At 31.9% G+C, this 16618-nt stretch overlaps 2 protein-coding genes across 8 annotated transcripts in view; one reads left to right on the forward strand and one right to left on the reverse strand.

The window, feature by feature from the left end:
* The first annotated feature begins 4000 nt into the window (after nt 1-4000).
* LOC108736316 (RGS domain-containing serine/threonine-protein kinase A-like) overlaps nt 4001-16618 on the forward strand; it is a 19906-nt gene continuing 7288 nt past the window's right edge. For both annotated transcript variants that reach the window (XM_018468692.1, XM_018468693.1), the window contains exons 1-2: nt 4001-4031; nt 10017-10749. In XM_018468692.1, coding sequence (XP_018324194.1) covers nt 4026-4031; nt 10017-10749 — 739 coding nt within the window. In that variant the 5' untranslated portion in view covers nt 4001-4025. The remainder of the gene's footprint in view (nt 4032-10016; nt 10750-16618) is intronic.
* Nucleotides 11066-14279, reverse strand: LOC108736317 (monoacylglycerol lipase ABHD12). 6 transcript variants are annotated; one of them, XM_018468695.2, is made up of 9 exons: nt 14222-14279; nt 13394-13473; nt 12895-13056; nt 12430-12548; nt 12074-12364; nt 11759-12006; nt 11536-11697; nt 11346-11473; nt 11066-11285 (listed from the first exon to the last, which is right to left on the reverse strand). In XM_018468695.2, the coding sequence occupies exons 3-9, from the start codon at nt 13002-13004 to the stop codon at nt 11216-11218; spliced, it is 1128 nt and encodes a 375-aa protein (XP_018324197.1). In that variant the 5' UTR covers nt 13005-13056; nt 13394-13473; nt 14222-14279; the 3' UTR covers nt 11066-11215. The 6 variants fall into 6 exon arrangements, with proteins under 6 accessions (XP_018324197.1, XP_018324196.1, XP_018324199.1 ...); XM_018468694.1 differs by lacking the exon at nt 14222-14279 and adding an exon at nt 13833-13845; XM_018468697.2 differs by lacking the exon at nt 12895-13056 and having other exon boundaries at nt 14222-14278.

The raw sequence follows: 16618 nt of genomic DNA on the forward strand, positions 1-16618 counted from the left end.
TCATTTACATACTCCACCGTTTAATATTTGCAGAACACAGATAACACACTCCAGCTAATATAACTGGAGAAGTACCAAATGCATGGGGGATTTACAGCAACGTCAGCACTTAGATTTTTATTAAAATGTATTAAAACATTTAAATCGTTAATAGCTTCATTTACATACTCCACCGTTTAATATTTGCAGAACACAGATAACACACTCCAGCTAATATAACTGGAGAAGTACCAAATGCATGGGGGATTTACAGCAACGTCAGCACTTAGATTTTTATTAAAATGTATTAAAACATTTAAATCGTTAATAGCTTCATTTACATACTCCACCGTTTAATATTTGCAGAACACAGATAACACACTCCAGCTAATATAACTGGAGAAGTACCAAATGCATGGGGGATTTACAGCAACGTCAGCACTTAGATTTTTATTAAAATGTATTAAAACATTTAAATCGTTAATAGCTTCATTTACATACTCCACCGTTTAATATTTGCAGAACACAGATAACACACTCCAGCTAATATAACTGGAGAAGTACCAAATGCATGGGGGATTTACAGCAACGTCAGCACTTAGATTTTTATTAAAATGTATTAAAACATTTAAATCGTTAATAGCTTCATTTACATACTCCACCGTTTAATATTTGCAGAACACAGATAACACACTCCAGCTAATATAACTGGAGAAGTACCAAATGCATGGGGGATTTACAGCAACGTCAGCACTTAGATTTTTATTAAAATGTATTAAAACATTTAAATCGTTAATAGCTTCATTTACATACTCCACCGTTTAATATTTGCAGAACACAGATAACACACTCCAGCTAATATAACTGGAGAAGTACCAAATGCATGGGGGATTTACAGCAACGTCAGCACTTAGATTTTTATTAAAATGTATTAAAACATTTAAATCGTTAATAGCTTCATTTACATACTCCACCGTTTAATATTTGCAGAACACAGATAACACACTCCAGCTAATATAACTGGAGAAGTACCAAATGCATGGGGGATTTACAGCAACGTCAGCACTTAGATTTTTATTAAAATGTATTAAAACATTTAAATCGTTAATAGCTTCATTTACATACTCCACCGTTTAATATTTGCAGAACACAGATAACACACTCCAGCTAATATAACTGGAGAAGTACCAAATGCATGGGGGATTTACAGCAACGTCAGCACTTAGATTTTTATTAAAATGTATTAAAACATTTAAATCGTTAATAGCTTCATTTACATACTCCACCGTTTAATATTTGCAGAACACAGATAACACACTCCAGCTAATATAACTGGAGAAGTACCAAATGCATGGGGGATTTACAGCAACGTCAGCACTTAGATTTTTATTAAAATGTATTAAAACATTTAAATCGTTAATAGCTTCATTTACATACTCCACCGTTTAATATTTGCAGAACACAGATAACACACTCCAGCTAATATAACTGGAGAAGTACCAAATGCATGGGGGATTTACAGCAACGTCAGCACTTAGATTTTTATTAAAATGTATTAAAACATTTAAATCGTTAATAGCTTCATTTACATACTCCACCGTTTAATATTTGCAGAACACAGATAACACACTCCAGCTAATATAACTGGAGAAGTACCAAATGCATGGGGGATTTACAGCAACGTCAGCACTTAGATTTTTATTAAAATGTATTAAAACATTTAAATCGTTAATAGCTTCATTTACATACTCCACCGTTTAATATTTGCAGAACACAGATAACACACTCCAGCTAATATAACTGGAGAAGTACCAAATGCATGGGGGATTTACAGCAACGTCAGCACTTAGATTTTTATTAAAATGTATTAAAACATTTAAATCGTTAATAGCTTCATTTACATACTCCACCGTTTAATATTTGCAGAACACAGATAACACACTCCAGCTAATATAACTGGAGAAGTACCAAATGCATGGGGGATTTACAGCAACGTCAGCACTTAGATTTTTATTAAAATGTATTAAAACATTTAAATCGTTAATAGCTTCATTTACATACTCCACCGTTTAATATTTGCAGAACACAGATAACACACTCCAGCTAATATAACTGGAGAAGTACCAAATGCATGGGGGATTTACAGCAACGTCAGCACTTAGATTTTTATTAAAATGTATTAAAACATTTAAATCGTTAATAGCTTCATTTACATACTCCACCGTTTAATATTTGCAGAACACAGATAACACACTCCAGCTAATATAACTGGAGAAGTACCAAATGCATGGGGGATTTACAGCAACGTCAGCACTTAGATTTTTATTAAAATGTATTAAAACATTTAAATCGTTAATAGCTTCATTTACATACTCCACCGTTTAATATTTGCAGAACACAGATAACACACTCCAGCTAATATAACTGGAGAAGTACCAAATGCATGGGGGATTTACAGCAACGTCAGCACTTAGATTTTTATTAAAATGTATTAAAACATTTAAATCGTTAATAGCTTCATTTACATACTCCACCGTTTAATATTTGCAGAACACAGATAACACACTCCAGCTAATATAACTGGAGAAGTACCAAATGCATGGGGGATTTACAGCAACGTCAGCACTTAGATTTTTATTAAAATGTATTAAAACATTTAAATCGTTAATAGCTTCATTTACATACTCCACCGTTTAATATTTGCAGAACACAGATAACACACTCCAGCTAATATAACTGGAGAAGTACCAAATGCATGGGGGATTTACAGCAACGTCAGCACTTAGATTTTTATTAAAATGTATTAAAACATTTAAATCGTTAATAGCTTCATTTACATACTCCACCGTTTAATATTTGCAGAACACAGATAACACACTCCAGCTAATATAACTGGAGAAGTACCAAATGCATGGGGGATTTACAGCAACGTCAGCACTTAGATTTTTATTAAAATGTATTAAAACATTTAAATCGTTAATAGCTTCATTTACATACTCCACCGTTTAATATTTGCAGAACACAGATAACACACTCCAGCTAATATAACTGGAGAAGTACCAAATGCATGGGGGATTTACAGCAACGTCAGCACTTAGATTTTTATTAAAATGTATTAAAACATTTAAATCGTTAATAGCTTCATTTACATACTCCACCGTTTAATATTTGCAGAACACAGATAACACACTCCAGCTAATATAACTGGAGAAGTACCAAATGCATGGGGGATTTACAGCAACGTCAGCACTTAGATTTTTATTAAAATGTATTAAAACATTTAAATCGTTAATAGCTTCATTTACATACTCCACCGTTTAATATTTGCAGAACACAGATAACACACTCCAGCTAATATAACTGGAGAAGTACCAAATGCATGGGGGATTTACAGCAACGTCAGCACTTAGATTTTTATTAAAATNAAATAAAGACGGTACAATGGGTGCGTTGATAAATTCACGTAAAAATGCTAAATATAAAAAGGCGCTCGTGAATTTTCTACCCCTGAAAAATTATCCTGGAGATTCTAACTAAAGAATATTACGTAAAAAAGTACGTAGAATCTCATGGTGTCGGCAGATTTCAAATGCAAGTCGAAATAAAGGTGGTACAGTACGTGCGTTAGTAAATTTAAATAAAAATGAGAAATTTAAAAATGCACTTGTGAATTCTACGCAAATCTGGATGACATTGCGTGACGCTGAAATATTAGACTATTCATGGACCCGGTCATACCGAACAGTAATAGTACCTTGCAATTAGTGATTGTTTCTTTACGCGGAAAAAATTTGCTAAACGAACTTGTCGTGAATTTTTAAATGGTGCAAGCGTTAATGACTATTGTTCGACACAGTGTTGCCTCATAGTCGAAAATAAGGCCGAATTTCGTTTCAATTGTTATACAATCGTATACATTATGTATGTGTGTGTAACATGTCTGTGCGGCATGTTTCCTTAAGGATTCCTCTGTGAATACTAATTTCGTGGTATAAAACGAAATAAATGTTTATTTTGTTGATGTAGTGCTGTGCGACTTGTCAATCATGAAGGTATACCTACTTTTTTGTATATGTATGTGCATGTAACAAAATATTTTTCAATTATTACGGTAAAAGTTTCACAGTACAGTTTACGTGAATTGTAAATCTAAGTGGTGTTGTGATTTTGGTTTTTTGCAATTGCTTATTCTACAACAAAAGTCACTGGTTTCACTTTTACTATACAATTTTTTTTAAGATTTCAAATACAAAGTATCATATTTTTGTATAAATATTTCAAAAATGTATATTTGATATGAGGAAAGCACCGAAATGTTTTAAAATTCACTCTTCAAAATGGATACTTACTTGATTTATTACACATATTATTAATAATCGTGGTTTCTGTTAGGTTTCGTTTATTTCATCATCATCATCATTACAAGGTCGTCAGTCCTAAGACTGGTTGGACACGTACCTCCACTCTTTCCTATCCTCTGAGCTAATCTTCGAATTTCCCTAAAACTAGAACATCCCGCATTCTTAACTATTTGCGAACAGTAATCTAATCTAAGTCTACCTCTACCCCTCCTAACTAGGGTTGCCATCTCTAAAATTTGGAAACTAGGACAAGACGCGTGAAAACCCCGGATTTTAGAGTCCAGAACCCGGACATGTCAACAGGTTTTTTTAAACATAGTCAGTGTAACAAAAAACAGTTGAAAATGTCATAANTTTACAGCGAATATATTGCAAATCTAGTTGTTATTATCCCAAAATGTTTACTCCTTTTATGATGCAGTGTTTATTTATAAAAAAGACAATGTTTAACTAATCTCCCTTATCTAAAATCGTGAAACATGCCAAGTATAAAGTATTCACAAAGACTTAACTATAAGATAGATGTGTGGATGTATAAAATACGTAAATTTTGACTGACTTGAGTATAGTTATTTTAAATAAAATTGTTATAAATAGATTTATCCCATAATAGCATCACGTTATAGCAGTGTTTGTATTGGTCTATTTGCCTTGCACTTCCCAAGAAAATTGTGTAACTCTAATCAATAACTGGCGGCGTAGTCACCCCTAAAGTTTATTGATGTATCTCCCCAAATTTTAAAATAGCGTCTCTGATACCACAAGAATTATTAACATTGATGTTATTTGCACAGAATGATGTTTTATAAAACAAGTATGCACTAAATGTACGATTTTAATGAACGAGTTTATGTTCCTGGTCATTATTTATATCCGCTATTTCCTTGAAAACCAATTAGCCAATTTAGATGAAACTTTTATTCAGATTTTGGTACAGTAATGCTACAAATTCTGTGATACATTTTCTTAAGTGTTTTAATATTATTTCATACATTAAATGATCAATAATCAATATTTTTTGAAATTACAATTTGAAGTGAGTAAAAGTTCATCTTGTATAATTCCATGCAGATTTCATTTTTTTTACTGTTCTTAATTAGTTAATGAGTATTATTTACTTCCCATAAAATATTCATTTTCAGTTAAAATACAAACAACTAACCGTTTAGTAGATATTTTATTTGAAACTTTTAATAGCATAGGTCATTTTTAAATTTATTTGAGTAGCTACGTCTACGATATATTTTCCTTATAAAGGGATGTTAGAATGTCAGCATTTAGGTTTTTATTAAAATGTATTAAAACATTTAAATCGTTAATAGCTTCATTTACATACTCCACCGTTTAATATTTACAGAACACAGATAATACACTCCAGCTAATATAACCAAAACATGGGGGATTTACAGCAACATCAGCATTTAGATTTTTATTAAAATGTGTTAAAACATTTAAATTGTTAATAGCTGCATTTACATACTCCATCGTTTAATATTTGCAGAACCACAGATTACACACTCCAGCTAATACAACCGGGGAAGTACCAAATATCTGGGGGATTTACAGCAACGTCAGCACTTAGATTTTTATTAAAACGTATTAAAACATTTAAATCGTTAATAGCTTCATTTACATACTCCACCGTTTAATATTTGCAGAACACAGATAACACACTCCAGCTAATATAACTGGAGAAGTACCAAATGCATGGGGGATTTACAGCAACGTCAGCATTTAGATTTTTATTAAAATGTATNTTTAAAGTCCGATGCTCAAATTCTGCTTGCCTGCATCTCTTTCTGTTACACATCAACTGGTGTAATGTTATTTCTTTTTCTTTATTAGTGTCCGCTGCAATTGCTACCTGACATCTCTTTTCTATGTTTGCGATAATCGCTACAACGTCTATTTTTGAGTAAAAGTAGGAGTTCTGTCAGCAACCGCTCCATTTTAGCCAGTAAGTTGAAAGAAAGAAGTAAATGTGATAGTTTCATTGCGGATTATGCCAATTTTGATCGTCCTAACTATTCCCATATCTAAGTAGTAATGAACGTAAGTCCAAACGTGCGATTTAAACATTTCGAAGGATGTTAGGCTTTGTTCAAAAGATTTTGACAAGTCCGTTAGTTCAGAACATCATTTTTTAGAGAAGCAGTTGGTGTTTTTAGGTAGACCTGGTTTAAAAAATATAGATATGCATAATTTTGCGAATGCGTGAAAACATCATCTGCTTCTCTAAAAAATATTCTAAACTAACAGACTTCTCAAAATCTTTTGAACAACGCGTAACATCCCTGAAAAGTTTTAAATTGCAATTATTGGAATCGATAACACTCGAAAACTTTGGCGGTGTTGTAGAACACTCTAATAAATAGTTCAAATCCCAACGCCAAAATAAGACACCGCTAAGCGCCCAAAGTACTTTTCGGTAACAAGGTCATCTACAGGGATAAAGTTCTCCTCAGTTCCCGAAGAAGACAATAACATTACCGAAGTTTGGGACGCTTGGTGTTTTGTTTTGACATCAGAGAGTATTCTGCATTTATTAGACTAATGTATATGTACAAAAAAATTGCTGAAGGTATTTGAACGAAATTTTCTACAATATGTCGTATTTTGCAACCACGTGTTTGGTTCTTAATTAACCAATAGTGTGTATAATTAGCATCAGGATTAATATTACAAATCGCAATTGTAGTTTTTTGCAGTTTATATGTCATCAAATCATCATATTGAATAATATAAACAGGAGGAGTACATTACACGATTATATGACGAGAATATAGATTTCACTAGTTCTTATAGATATACAAAACTATTGTTCGAGACCCTCCATTATAAGAAGGAATAGAAAATGATAAACAGGTTTAAGTTACATGCCAACGACCTTGCTCAAGATGACCAAGTGGCAAGTCCACGTTCAAAAACATATGACTACAGTCGCTCATCTTATTAATGGACTTACGGATGAGGGTAGCTGTCCATCTAATAAAAGATGAATATTTAGCTGTTTTATGTCTCCTTCGTGCTATATGCTAACATTAACATTCATAAAGAACAGTCTAATAACCCTTACAGGAAAGCCACAAGGAATTAATTGATTTTTTCTGCTCTTTTTCTCTTTTATTTTAAGATTACTGATCAATATTTCAATCCTTTTTAGTGAGTATTTAAATATTATGTAGGGTCAGTATTTAAATCCATACGATGAGTATATAAATAATATTTAAATGCCAGTGAAATATCTAAGTACCTAACCAACAAATTACTTAACCTAACCGAACCCAATCTATTTAGTATTTATGTACCTACTGACCATTCTACATTTATGAAACAAAATTGTTGTCATTTGTACACAATAATCACTTTAAATTAATTTTCTTTTTATCAACCAGCTTATTAAATATTTATCGCTAATAAAAATGGTCCCAATTTTAATAGCTGAAGATAAAAGTTATTTAAAGAGCTATAACCGAGCAAATAAAAACATTTATTAATCAAATAAAAGAGAATATCTTGACAAACGATTTCTAGAAAAAAATATTATTATTAATTGAGTTGTGATATTATTGTACTATCTCAAGTAAATACCAATCTTATGTATTAAAACGTAAATTGGTTTATGGTGTTTCTGTAAAAAAGATGATGAGAAAATTGCTATTTAATTTGAAATTAAATGGAACTCATTTTGTGTGGTTCAATGTTATTTAAATTGAATCATTAATCAGAGACGAATGCAAGATAATGATTCATTATGAACAATAACAATTAGCAGTATAATTATAGGTAAGGTAAGACAAAGAATATTTTAAATATTAAAGGTATGCATTATGATTATGGTAGACGTTATTTTATGGATTAGGTACAGGTACCAAACATACGTAATAAAAATGTGATCAAAAGTACCCATGTTAAATTGCGTTTCCACGATATGTTTGATTACAGACTTCAAAGTGTTATTATGATTTATTTCCAAGTATAAACCATCTTGTTTCCATGCGATTTTTCTACGAATTCTCATCAAAAGAATCGAATTAGAAATTTCCCTCTGATGGGCACACAAATACGTTGGAATTTATTGACATTAGCTACAGCAATTTGTAATTCATTTATAATTAATTTTAAATGTGGTATAATGGTATAAATCATTATGTATACATGTGAATTTAAAATTAGCAAAGAATTTGCTTCTGTTTTTGTCATTAAACATGTTTTTATCTTACTTAGCTTGTGAGATTTCTTTGTAAACATACAAATAGCACCACATGTTTCTTACAAAAATAGCATTCATTCTTTCTGTTTGTCTGAACAAAAACCTAATAAAGGAGGCAATCTGCTTAAATATATGCACAAACCAGGGGACAAAACCAAACATACATTTAAGAAAACATATAATCTCCCAACGAAATGTTCCAAAAGTTTAATAGCAAACAAGATAATGAGAATTTGTTCCAAAACATGATTCTGTGTTGAATCGATAATATTAAAAATAATTGAAGTCGCTTGATATTCAGAAAGGATTTAAATTAAGGTGTGACAATAAATAGTAAATGATTGATCAATAAAGTCGTCAGCGGAACAAAAAAAAGCTGTTAACAATGAAATTGTTTAAACAAAAAGTATAAAAATCAGACTACATGCTATAGGACCTACCTCATTTTGAAAATTGATTTGTTTTATANAACAAAAAACAGTTGAAAATGCCATAAATCACCCTTTTATTTATTTTCGGATCTTAAAATTAAATTTAGTCATTCTTTATCATCATTTTCAAGGTACCTAACAAAACAGAATCTTATTACAGTTTGTTACAAATTGTTTTAATAATCAGTTAGATTTTTTTTGTGTGCCGCGGGCGGCCCAAGACTTTAAATTTTTAAACCAGGACTACAAATGAAGCCCCCCCGGACGCTCCCCGGATGGCCTCTAAACTAGGACAAATCCGGGGAAATCCGGACGGATGGCAACCCTACTTCTAACTCCTGTTTCTGCCTTTAATATGTCTCTGACTAGACCTTCATGCCTGATTCGTTTATTTGCATTAGGTAAAATATTTATTACTTTGAAGAGGACAACTTCACGGTTTTCTTTAATATAGTGCTCTGCATAGGTGGTATTCCTTTAATTCTGATGAAATTTTTTATGTTCTTTTCTCCATTGATTAGGGGATCTGCCCGTTTGTCCAACGTATACTTTGTTGCTGTCTCCCAATTCCAATACGCACGCATCAGATTGCCATGCTTTATCAGTTTTATAGTTGTTGCTAGCAATGTAGAAAGTTCTATCTACTTTTTTTATCAATTTTATTTAGAAATAACTCATGATTTAGGATTAAATGGAAGAAATGATATTGCATCTTCATTAACGTAATTAGGGGGGGTTTAGGAGTTCAGGATTATGCCCACGACCTGTCCATTAACATCTTACCAATTTTTGACCTTTAGAACGCCTTTCTAGGTCATTCTTCAGGTGACGAGGTTAGAACAAATCCCTTTTGTCAACAACACCAAAAGCTGTTCTTATTAATACGCTAACATTAAACAAACTTTCTTCTTGAATCATATAGGACATATTTTGCGAAATGCATCTGATGAATCACCCAAAATTCTCAACTGCTTTTTTCTATCATTGAGATGTTATTATCCTGTACTTGTACATTATTCTATTCTTCTTTAGGTTTTCTTCATTTTTTCATTGGTTGCAAATTCCGTGTTTTCGGAAGCGCCATATCCCCCAAGTGGTTACAGGCCACTGGGCCCCCAATTTGAATTGCCAACGAGAACAGAGCAGCCTGAGACTGACGTTGAAACATTTTCTGATACGGTTGTAGTCCAAGACGCAACTGATCGTCAACTAAACAATAATAATTTATGGCCTACTTCACAACAGCTACCCACATTTGAACCAGCCCAGTTCCGAGCTGCTGCAAATCCACGAAAATACCCTCTTAATGTGGTACCATTAGAAAGAGTCACAACTGTAGAATTCTATCAAGCGCCTGTACAGCTATTAAGCACGGAAATTAATTATCCTGTGGACAGGAAAAGTCCTATAGTAAAGACTACTACGTTTGCTAACGTAAACGGACAGAACTATCGCATTAGTAGCATTAATAATAATAGCAATGGAAAAACAGAGAGCGGCACCAAAGCAGTGAAACAATCGCGTGGAGAAACAACCGACGATTTTAAGCCTTCTAATGAAAACAGTTTTACTGAAAGTACGGTTGACGAAAATGAAACCACAACAATTAATACCGTTAAACAGTCTGTAAGGTTTCGGTCCGCTGTTCGCCGAAAAACATTAAGAACTCCGAAAGTTGGATCAAAGAAGGAGGAAGCAGGACATGGGGAAAATTCTGCGAATGATTTACCACAGCAGGCTTTGTTTACAAGAAATCCTTCTGAAGGTGCGTATACTGAAAGAAAAAGTTTCTATTGACGAAATCTTGGGTCAATTTTTTTATACAGTTTTAAAGAAAAGCAAAAAAGACAGGTGTTGAATTAAAAATTAATTTACCTTCTGTCTATCTTTCGAGAATCCAGTTAAATGTATTGGGATCCGTCAAATGAGAGGAGCCTAAAAACATGGCGCCGATTAGGGAAAATTTATCGTAGTTCCTATAGTGTACCGTGCAATTTCTAAGTTTTTAAATTACGATAAAATGATAAGNGTCGGGTTTAAGTTAAAGTTATTTAATAATGTGTGAATAATTATTATTTCAATTTCACCTTTGCTAAATCACTTTACTTATTGATTAAACATAGAAAATACAGAACAACTTGCAATAAGTGCAAAGACCCTATAAAAAGTACAAATTACAAAAGCAAACAAAACACAAATAAATACTGACAGAAATTACCTATAATAAATAATCACACGTTCATGCTGAAGTCTTTTTGATTTCTTGTTCCAAATTCGTCTCTAGCTTTGACAATGAAATTTCTAAGAGCAAAAATAATTTTTTAATTGATCGATTATTCCACAACTGTTTGAACAACTTACTCTATTATTCGAGGCAATTCTGGTGCACGACAAATATGCTTATGTCCGTAACTAAACTTGGAGTCAAAGCTTTCCAACTGTACACTTCCTTGGCCATTTTGACGGTTACTTAATGCAGTCTTATACAGCTTTCAAATAATAAAAAAAATATATTATAGAAAAGTAAAGAAAAAAGTATGGACTGTTGTACCTCATATCCTAGTTGATAAGGCACAACAAAGTCATCCTTGGCATGAAGAATAAGAATTGAACAGTTAACGTTTTGTATATTTTTATCATTTTCAAATTTAAAGCCATTTTCCTGCATGGGATTTACCACAGTAAACTGAAACCATGGTAGGTTTTTAAAGGCCTGAAAATGAACAATTTTTATAATTTCTAATTATCTGTTGTTTTAGATGCAATTAATTTACTGTTGCAAGAGGATGCCTCGCAATTTCTTCTCTCATGTTGTTAAATGGACTTTCCAAAATTAGACCAGTTGCTTGAATCTTTTCCATTTCCAGTTCACGAACCAATCTTGTTGAAATGGCGGTACCAAGAGAATGACCCCACACAAATATGTCAGACGATGTATGATTTCTAATCCACTTGAACATGAACTTTGCATCACTCACCAGTCCTTCTTCTGAAGGTTCCACATCAGAAGAATCTCCATAGCCTGTCGTTTTATTAGTTAATAAAAGGAAAATCTTAATGACCAACAAAAAAAAGGCCAAAATACTCACTTCTATAGTCAAAGGCAACTACGTGAAAATACTTTCTGAGAACTTGGTACAATTCGACTCTGTGAGGACTGACACGGTTTCCAGAATTACCATGGTTGTATAATACAACCTGTTTAGCAGTGGCGAGGGTGTTGATATCAACATCGTTATGGGACGATTTAATAATTTCTTCTGGTAGTATGTACCATACTCCCAATTTTATATTATCATCAGTTATAACGTCAAAGTTTAAAACTCCGGGTAGACCGTAAGCAGCAGGATTGGAATAATTAGGATTAACAGGAAAATTCACTGGAGAAATGACACAGTCGTTAAAGTAATAATAACAGCCTTTTAATCAATTGTATTTCACTTACCGTAATTAAGAAAAATCACGCTTCTTTGAAGACTGTACGAGTATTTGAAAACAAGGGGACCAATTACAAATACAATGAAAAAGGCCAAAAGTAATAACTTAAAGGTTCCAAATAATATTCTGTAAAGAACAAAAAAAGTTGGGATAGTAACATGCATTGACATCAATATTAAAGTTAAATTTTTTTATAGTACCATCAAATTTTTAAAGTCATCCCTTTTAGAAGTAGCTAGCCAAATTGTATGCCGAATTGAATGTTCTTATTTTTTTTTTAATATAATAAAATTAATCTGGTAAATAAAACGAATATATTTATTATAAGGAATCATCCTGTATGTAAAAGGTACAACTACAAGAGGGATGGAGGGGATAATAGAAGGTGCAAATTATTACAGTGTGAAGACGTGAAAAACTTTTTCAAAAGAAAAGAAAAATAAGCATTCCAAAAGAGTGTTGATTTACTTACATATCATACAAATAGAGATGATACAGAATAACTGGAATTATTGCTGCATGAATAAGAGTTGCAATAAAGTCTTTGATGAAGCACCTTTTCTTGGAATCTTCAGCAGACATTTCAAATAGGTATTTGATAAGTAGGGTACAGAAATTTTCACGTCAGCACAACCTGGTAAAAGCATGTGGAAATATGAGCATGCATTAATACCAAAAGAATTTTTAACTGTTACATACGTTACGTACAGTAATCAAAACATGCACTTATAATTACTTTACTTGTATTAGTTAAACATTATCACAACTAACATTATATTTGTTTTTCTGATGATTTGTATGATTAGTTAAATATGTTTGTAACTTTGTAAGTTTAAAGTTAGTGTAACATACAAAAACTTTTCCAAATAATATTACACTTAATTAACCTTTTTAAATTGCATTAAAATTCTTTAGTGGTATTTATGCAAAAAATAACAATAAAAAATGCATAGATTAGTTACATTTCATACCTTCTAATTATTCTCTTTCTTCGTAAAGATATCATTGCTCTGCATCGCTGAACACTAAGATAACTTTTACGATTAGTTCCCTAGAAAAGATATTAACCATTACATTACAAAGCTCTTTTGTTAAAAACAGTAAATTATTAGCTTGTCCTTCAGCGTCTAAAACTAAAATGAATCACAATCTCAATATTTCAATAATATTGAATAATTACAAATGTAACCTAAAAAACTATTAATACCTATTACACACACTTTAGATGGAATATTAAGGGGACAAAGTACAACAATTTACTTATTCAAATTTAGTATTTTATGTAATACACTTCCAAGTTAATGACAAACTTGTCCTCATTTAAAATTATTTAAATTTCGATCTTTGTACTTTACTTATAACATTATGCAGATGTATTAACTTTGTATAGGTTAAAATAAAAATACGTACCTAATAACCAATATTTTGTTTCATATTCTATGAAGAAATTAATTAAGTCTAATCAGTACTTTTCTTTATTTTTTAAAAATTTGCACATGTATGCAAAGAATTATTGACGTTAATGACCTTGGAGTAGAATATTGAATGCATGTCAGAGGCGTACAAACCACAATTAATAAGACAAAAAGTATAATAAATAATCGTCTAAAAGAGTAGGATTTTCTATTTTTCTTTTGCTTTTTGAATTAATAGAAATCATTCAAGCATACCTCTAATTAATTCAAGAATTGAAGTTGTTCTATTGTGCAACTATGATTACCTTGTTAATTGATTAATTTAAAGTTAGATGTTTTTATACAATTAAAACTACAGATAGTTAATTAAACGAAAATCCTTACCATTTTTCAGTTATACAGTATGACAGACACAAACGTATTTTTGTCAATGCTAGAGTGCATTTTGTCTCAACTTTCCATGGCAAATGCCATTTTATGTTATGATAGCTATCTAAAAATCAAGAAACAAAACCACTGCATTCGGTGTTGAAAATTAAATAACTACATATATTTTTGAAGACAAACCTATTTAAATTGCCAAAATTTGTAACGTAAAATATTATAAACGTCTGATATAGTTTTACGAATGTTACGCCTATGTGTTTCCTTAAACACAAAGTTGTAAGAGGTTGCTCACGAGATAGATGGCAGCTGCTGTCCCATTTCTATAACACAGGAAAGGATAATTTAATTAAAAATGACCAAAGCTATTACAAGGGGGATAAGACCTTTCTCAAAGCACCAAGTATCAGTAATTCATTAATTAAAATACAAGTCTATTTTATTCTTCTTTATAAGAAACTATGAACCAATTAATACAGTTACCCATTGGTTTTAAGTTTTCTGTTCTTACTTTACTAGAAAAATAAAATTTGAATCTATTCCTATAAAAATTATTATAAAGACTCTAACTCACGAATATTATGTAAAAATGTACGTAGAATCTCATGGTGACGGCAGATTTCAGATGCGATTCGAAATAAAGGCGGTACAATTTGCGCGTTGGTAAATTCACCTAAAAATGCTAAATATAAAAAGGCGCTCGTGAATTTTCTACCCCTGAAAAATTATCCTGGAGATTCTAACTAACGAATACCATGTAAAAATGTACGTAGAATCTCATGGTGTCGGCAGATTTCACGTGCGGTGTGAAATAAAGACGGTACAATGGGTGCGTTGATAAATTCACGTAAAAATGCTAAATATAAAAAGGCGCTCGTGAATTTTCTACCCCTGAAAAATTATCCTGGAGATTCTAACTAAAGAATATTATGTAAAAAGGTACGTAGAATCTCATGGTGCCGGCAGATTTCAGATGCGATTCGAAATAAAGGCGGTATAACGTGTGCGTTGGTAAATTTACGTAAAAATGCTAAATATAAAAAGGCGCTCGTGAATTTTCTACCCCTGAAAAATTATCCTGGAGATTCTAACTAAAGAATATTACGTAAAAAAGTACGTAGAATCTCATGGTGTCGGCAGATTTCAAATGCAAGTCGAAATAAAGGTGGTACAGTACGTGCGTTAGTAAATTTAAATAAAAATGAGAAATTTAAAAATGCACTTGTGAATTCTACGCAAATCTGGATGACATTGCGTGACGCTGAAATATTAGACTATTCATGGACCCGGTCATACCGAACAGTAATAGTACCTTGCAATTAGTGATTGTTTCTTTACGCGGAAAAAATTTGCTAAACGAACTTGTCGTGAATTTTTAAATGGTGCAAGCGTTAATGACTATTGTTCGACACAGTGTTGCCTCATAGTCGAAAATAAGGCCGAATTTCGTTTCAATTGTTATACAATCGTATACATTATGTATGTGTGTGTAACATGTCTGTGCGGCATGTTTCCTTAAGGATTCCTCTGTGAATACTAATTTCGTGGTATAAAACGAAATAAATGTTTATTTTGTTGATGTAGTGCTGTGCGACTTGTCAATCATGAAGGTATACCTACTTTTTTGTATATGTATGTGCATGTAACAAAATATTTTTCAATTATTACGGTAAAAGTTTCACAGTACAGTTTACGTGAATTGTAAATCTAAGTGGTGTTGTGATTTTGGTTTTTTGCAATTGCTTATTCTACAACAAAAGTCACTGGTTTCACTTTTACTATACAATTTTTTTTAAGATTTCAAATACAAAGTATCATATTTTTGTATAAATATTTCAAAAATGTATATTTGATATGAGGAAAGCACCGAAATGTTTTAAAATTCACTCTTCAAAATGGATACTTACTTGATTTATTACACATATTATTAATAATCGTGGTTTCTGTTAGGTTTCGTTTATTTCATCATCATCATCATTACAAGGTCGTCAGTCCTAAGACTGGTTGGACACGTACCTCCACTCTTTCCTATCCTCTGAGCTAATCTTCGAATTTCCCTAAAACTAGAACATCCCGCATTCTTAACTATTTGCGAACAGTAATCTAATCTAAGTCTACCTCTACCCCTCCTAACTAGGGTTGCCATCTCTAAAATTTGGAAACTAGGACAAGACGCGTGAAAACCCCGGATTTTAGAGTCCAGAACCCGGACATGTCAACAGGTTTTTTTAAACATAGTCAGTGTAACAAAAAACAGTTGAAAATGTCATAAATCACCCTTTTATTTATTTTCAGACCTTAAAATTAAATTTAGTCATTCTTTATCATCATTTTCAATGTACCTAACAAAACAGAATCTTATAAAATAATTCGAAGTGGTCTGTATTCTTATTACTC

Source organism: Agrilus planipennis, unplaced genomic scaffold (assembly GCF_000699045.2).
Source record: "Agrilus planipennis isolate EAB-ADULT unplaced genomic scaffold, Apla_2.0 scaffold110, whole genome shotgun sequence".
Lineage (NCBI taxonomy): Eukaryota > Metazoa > Arthropoda > Insecta > Coleoptera > Buprestidae > Agrilus > Agrilus planipennis.

What these genes read in the sequence shown, in the direction of transcription:
- LOC108736317 (XM_018468695.2), bottom strand. Translation starts at nt 13,004, where the DNA reads ATGTCTGCTGAAGATTCCAAGAAAAGGTGCTTCATCAAAGACTTTATT. An exon ending in CATCTCTATTTGTATGATAT is followed by an intron (nt 12,549 to 12,894) that starts GTAAGTAAATCA and finishes TGTTCTTTACAG; the next exon opens with AATATTATTTGGAACCTTTA. An exon ending in CTTATCAACTAGGATATGAG is followed by an intron (nt 11,474 to 11,535) that starts GTACAACAGTCC and finishes ATTATTTGAAAG; the next exon opens with CTGTATAAGACTGCATTAAG.